Genomic DNA, 6,097 nt, shown 5'->3' with positions numbered 1-6,097 from the left:
GTGTTGTAATTCGACAGCAGCTTAGCGGCGCCGTTTAAGCCAAAGCTGGCAACTGACGTATTCCTGTGGGCGGAGTTTAGTCAAAAACTCTTAATTTGACGTCATTCAACCGGGAAGTAGAGAGCTGTAGTCCAAACCGGCCGTTCGCTGTAGGCTTTGAAAAGCAAATTCTGTTAAAGAAATTTATACCACGGGTCTGTCGAATGCTGCATTCTGATTGGCTGAGAAATGTTCTATGGGTGTTGATTATTTTTCTGTAAACCGCACACCTAACTTTTCAAATGTCTTAAAAATAGGCATCAGAGCAATGTTTGTGGTAACCGTGGTATAAGAGGAATAATTGACTCCGGTCCTTTGAATTATTTGAAAATAATGCACACCTGCGGTTCCGCTTCGCGCCGTGCCGCATTACCACCTTGGTGTGCATTATTTTCTTATAGTTCAAGGGCCCGTCGTCAATTATTCCTTACATATCGTCTGGCAGTGAACTTTGAGCTTTATCATTTTGTAGGTATTACTTATGCTCTAACAGCAACATTACGCACTAACTAAAGTTAGAGCAAGTGATGTATGAGTTTACAAACTGATTTTGTCTAGTAGAGACACCAGTATCTATCTAGGCTACATTAAGGAAATGACTGTTTATATTCATATTTGGGGCAGAACACAGACACATTTTAAAGGGATAGTTCACTCAAAAATCAAAAATTTATTTGAATTGAATGCCGTTCGATTTCCAGGCGGCGATGGCGGCGCGCGTGAGTGCAGCAACTCTTATGCTGTTACAAAATGTATAAATTTCTTTTTTTTCTGATGATGATGATGATGAACATAAAGAAATATATTTTGAAGAATGTTTGTAACCAAACCAATCATGAGCCCCATTCACTTCCATATAGGAGAAAAGACTGGTTTGGTTACAAACATTCTTCAAAATATCTTTCTGTGTTCATTAAAACAAAGAAATTCATACAGGTTTGTAACAACATGAGGGTGAGTAAATGATGACAGATTTTTTATCCCTTTAAGAACCTAGTGTGATCTCTGTTCCAATTCATTTGCTTGACAGGAAGAGCAGGGTGCGGTGGGTGTGAAATAGAAAGTATTTGGCCAAACGTTATTTTCAAATTGGACAAAGTAAATAATTTATGGTCTTAAAGTACGTACAGTTTAAAAAGTGAAAATTTTAAGTATTAACTTAAAAAATACTTCAATTGGTAACATCTAATAATATTTTTTTCTAATTAAATGTTCTCACTTTAAGTTGACATAGCTTACATGTTTTTAAGTGTTACCAATTTAAGTAATTTTAAAAAGTTTTTTCACCAAAAATTTTCTTATTTTAAGTGAAAATATTTATTAAATTTTAAAAGTTAACCAAACTTAATTGTTTAAGTGTTACCAATTGAAATCATTTGTTTAAGTCGATCCAACTTTCACTTTTTACAGTGCATTAACTGATACTCAACACACTACATTAAGAGCTAAAGGCATATAAACCTTAACCTGTGACATTGTGATTTTATTGCATTGATATACTTTGTTTTCTGGAAAATATGTCAATATATTACTAGTATTTTAAATACTACATTGACATACTAATTTATTAAAAAGATCGATTTTGATTTAAATGTGCATTTAAATATCCTTTCATTGTAGATTTAAAACATGTGGTTTGCATTAATACACACAAAAGGCTTTTCTAAAGTTCATCCATTTGCACATTTATTTGACAAATTTGATATTCAATAAAAAATCTACAGTATTTACAAAAATATACATACATCTATATAGGCATCATAAATAAATTTCAGATTTTTGTACCGTTAGCAATGATCGACCATAAACAGCCTTGTACCTCAAAAAAGCCTCCATACACCTGATTGCAACATCGTCTACTTCTGGGTCAAACTTGTTTGCAAAAATATGCTTTTGTCTTACAATCCATTTCAAATCCCCGGCTCCATAGACGCACACTGACCGTCTGTGTACCCCAGTGCATGGCGGATAAGGAGCCCCATCTTTTAGATCCCCCTCGTGGTATTTCCACTTTACCAGACGAGCAATCGAGTTCATATCCGTTTGATCGAATTTACTGTTTGGCGGGTTGGATCCTGGCAGCGTAGGCATCCTTTGTAAAGTAGCCCACATGTGCTCATCCGGACTGTACGTATCTTTCTCCCATTCCATAAATTCCTGAACCTCTTTGCTTTTGAAGAGATGATCCACAAACTCTCTCGAAACCACAAAATAGGCACTCCCTGAAAACATAGGTGACTTTATGGGTGGGGGCGACTTTTGAACGTCCGTCCGAATCACATCGTTGGTGACATTGTGATGATACAGCCAACGGTTTTTTTTAAATTCGTTTGTGACCTCCGACTCCATATTGTTCTTCCCATTCAGATGTTTTAGAGACCACACCATTTCTGCATTGGTTTTAATGGGAAAATCTGTGCCACATGTGTTGAGTAGATACTTCCACTTAACAGGTGACTTAAGTAGATCCTCCATGCAGTTGACATCCGCTTGAACTCGAGACCAGGACGCGTAGACCACGTTTTCTAGTTTGCTAGCCACAAAAACATTTGGCAGGCAAGACACGATGGCCCGGACGGCTTCTTTAAAAACGTCCGGAGACTTCTGGTCTATGTGAACACAGTATGCATTATGTGGAGTGTAAATAGCTCTCAGCAGCCTTTCGAACATCTCGATCTTGTTATGAATCACCATGGAGAAAGCAATGGGAAAATCTTTCTCCTCCTTACTAAGAGAAACTGTAAGAAACCCTCGGTCCATCAGGAAGGCTTGACAGTCCTTAGTTGCATTAAAATAGAAGGTCTCGGATAGAAAAGATGTTCTTTTTTTGAAGGTCAAGAGCTTGGCGAAGTTTTCGTTGTCCACTCCGTCCATATCTCCTTGGATGATAGCAGAGCAAGCCTGAAGTTCTCCAACATCTTGCTTTATCAAGTGACTCAGGTCCAGTTCTGGCTTTTGAGAGCATTTTTTCTTCGGCGAATACAGTAAGAAGGGCACTGTTATGGCCATAAACAAGATGGAGATTATTTTCCAAATGCTTTGCTTGGTTAATCTCATTTTCAGTCCTTTAACTTGCATGCATTATATTTTCAGAACTGCTAGAAACTACTTCTAGAAGAATAGCGGTGTCAGTGAGCAAATGAAACAGCCTCTCTCTTGTTTATATAGCACGGAAATGAGACAATAACTCCAAGTCAAACAGGGGAGGGGTGGACCACTCTTGGCGTGCATAATAATTATTGCACAACAGAGGAGGGGCTTTCAACCAGGACTGTGTAGCTGTTTTTAAAGAGTATTTAGTATTAAAGTATACATTTATTTTACATCAAAACAATTCTAAAAAATAATATAAATCATATATGAGTAAAGCAGTAAGATTATTTCAAATTAATACTTACACTGGCACTCAAACAACCTGTCTTAACTTTATGTAAGCAGTTTTGTTGACTGTTAGAATAGGATCTTTTTGTTTATATAGTATCTTATGTGACAATAGGTACTATTTTACGTCAGCAGGCTCATGGTGGCTTTTAGTGTTTAATCTGTTCTGCAAGCACATAAATACTTCACCCCCCCAAAAAAAAAATCTATGTGTGTGTGTGTATGTGTGTATATATATATATATATATATATATATATATATATATATATATATATATATATATATATATATATATATATATATATATATATATATATATATATATATATATATATATATATATATATATATACATACACATATATATACATACACATATATATACACACACATATATATACACACACACACATATATATACATACACATATATATACACACACATATATATACACACACACACATATATATACATACATATATACATACATACATAAATATATATACATATATATATATATATATATATATATATATATATATATATATATATATATATATATATATATATATATATATATATATATATATATATATATATATATATATATATATATATACACTCTAAAAAATATTGGGTTGTTTTTAACCCCAGGCTGGGTAACTATAGGACAGAACACATTTCTGGGTTAAAATGACCCAAATAATGGGTTGTTTTAACCCAACTGCTGGGTTGTTTCAACACGGACACATCAGCATTTTTATCAGTAAGGGGATATCTAAGTGGGCTATTGAGACAAAATTCCCATCAAATGTAGCCATCAAGCCAAATATTAAATTCATACAAATAAACCAATACATTTAAGTATACAAGTTGAGTCATAATAAATAAAGTGAAATGGCACAGGGAATAAGTATTGAACACATGAAGAGAACAAGGTGCCAAATGTCATAGAAAGCCAGGAGATCACCAGAAACAATACAGGTGACGCGTCCGTGCAGCTTTTCAAGTATACCCCTCAGCAGATGGCCGCGTTTGACACTATATGCAATACAAATGATTTCTTATTCAAATTATTACTCTACCAGGCCGTCAGGGCAGCACTGATTTGGTGACATTTACTGTACATTAAAACATTAGGATAGGTGAAGAAAAGTAACAGATCCACAATTGCAAACAAAGTTTAGAACAAACAAGAAGACAACAAAGAACAGGAATCAAACATTATGGTAACGAACATGCTCCACAGCTTTCTGTTTTTGGAAGAAGTAAAAATTAAAGAAGAAAAATGATAGTGTGTGTGCTAGGGGTGTCACGATTTCGATTTTAAATCGAAATCGATCGAAATTAAATCACAGCTTCGAACTTCGAATTAAAAAATGGGATCGTCGATGCTGCCACGCCCCCATTTCACGTCCGGTCGGCTTGCCAAGCGAGGAAAAAAACTCTCAGAGATGCCTTTAAAAACATCTGTCCAGCGGAACGCGATCATATTTTAAAGACGAGGGATGCTACAACTCCTTGAAATGCATATCATAAACCGGATTACCAGTGATCTGACTTTGGACAGAGCGCAGCTCTCTGCACGTGCGCGATAGCGAGGGAGGCGCAAAGATGCAGCGGGTTATATTAAACAAAAGGATAGTTTGCCTCAGCTTGCATGAAACGCATAAAACTGAACAAATACGTAAGGGTTACTACTTTAGTTTATGTTCAGACATCGGACAGATGCGAGCACGTGCACGTGAGACAGAGAGAAGCGCAGCTGCTTATTATGCTGGATTTATTTCAGATGCTATGAGTCCAAGACACGCGCATTAAGTCCATATTAGAGATGCGCGGATGGACTATTATTTCATAGCCTGCACTGGTGTCATCCTAATTTACCACGTTGGAAAACTTATTCCAGGCAACCCTTTCTCACATTCTATTTCCTTTGTTTTTAATTCTCATTTTTTGAGTTTCGCCAGCGTTGATAAGAGCTGTGTCAAAATGCGTCCTCATTTCTCCGCGCTGTTAATGATAGAACAAATGGATCTTTAACAGCCGAGGATTTCCCAAACAATTAAAAGCTTTATTAAATAAAAGTGTGTATTTATTAGAAAACTTTTTCTTGTCACTGTTTTAGTATTATAAGTTATGTTTTGTGTTAATATTATTCTGTTTATGTTGCGTATATTTCTAGGTTGATTATTTGATATGCTGTTGAATAGATTAATCTACATCAATGTGTCATATGTTCTAAAATAAATTAATATTTTTCTGATTACATATTTATTTTAATAAGTCAGAAATGTCTCCGCTGTTTTCTGCTGACAGGCGCGGTGGGTGCTACTGGGGGCGTGTGCAGCAGGTGACGCAAATTTTGGGTCCACAGAAGGCTAGACCGTCTCATTTCAGTTCTTTTCTTGAACTTCTGAGGCTGCCACTATGAAAGACAGAGATGTCGCATGCTTAGAAGGACAGAGCTAATAACAAGTAGTCGATCCGGCACCCGCCCGAATTTAATTAAAATATTATTTTTCGTCACGTCATCCGCCCGATCCATGTAACTGCCAACCGCGCATAGTCATGTGCGTGCAAGAAGGAATCCTCTCTCTACAAGCTCTCGCGTTAAGTGAAGCCCACAAACCCCCATGCGAGTTTTGCAATGTGCATGTTAATGTTAAAGTATT

The 6,097-nt window shown here is 36.1% G+C and overlaps 1 protein-coding gene across 1 annotated transcript; it reads right to left on the bottom strand.

The window, feature by feature from the left end:
- Positions 1-1,698: 1,698 nt before the first annotated feature.
- On the bottom strand, positions 1,699-3,230 carry gcnt3 (glucosaminyl (N-acetyl) transferase 3, mucin type). The gene has a single exon (XM_055193184.2). It carries the CDS (start codon positions 3,115-3,117, stop codon positions 1,798-1,800), a length of 1,320 nt encoding a protein of 439 aa, XP_055049159.1. The 5' UTR covers positions 3,118-3,230; the 3' UTR covers positions 1,699-1,797.
- Between the last annotated feature and the right edge of the window lie 2,867 nt (positions 3,231-6,097).

Source organism: Misgurnus anguillicaudatus, chromosome 6 (genome assembly GCF_027580225.2).
Source record: "Misgurnus anguillicaudatus chromosome 6, ASM2758022v2, whole genome shotgun sequence".
Taxonomy (NCBI): Eukaryota; Metazoa; Chordata; class Actinopteri; order Cypriniformes; family Cobitidae; genus Misgurnus; species Misgurnus anguillicaudatus.
Note: the sequence above shows the minus strand (reverse complement) of the source record. Positions and strands in the feature narration are given on the sequence as shown.

Coding starts and splice junctions, on each gene's coding strand:
- gcnt3 (XM_055193184.2), bottom strand. CDS start 3,117: ATGCAAGTTAAAGGACTGAAAATGAGATTAACCAAGCAAAGCATTTGG.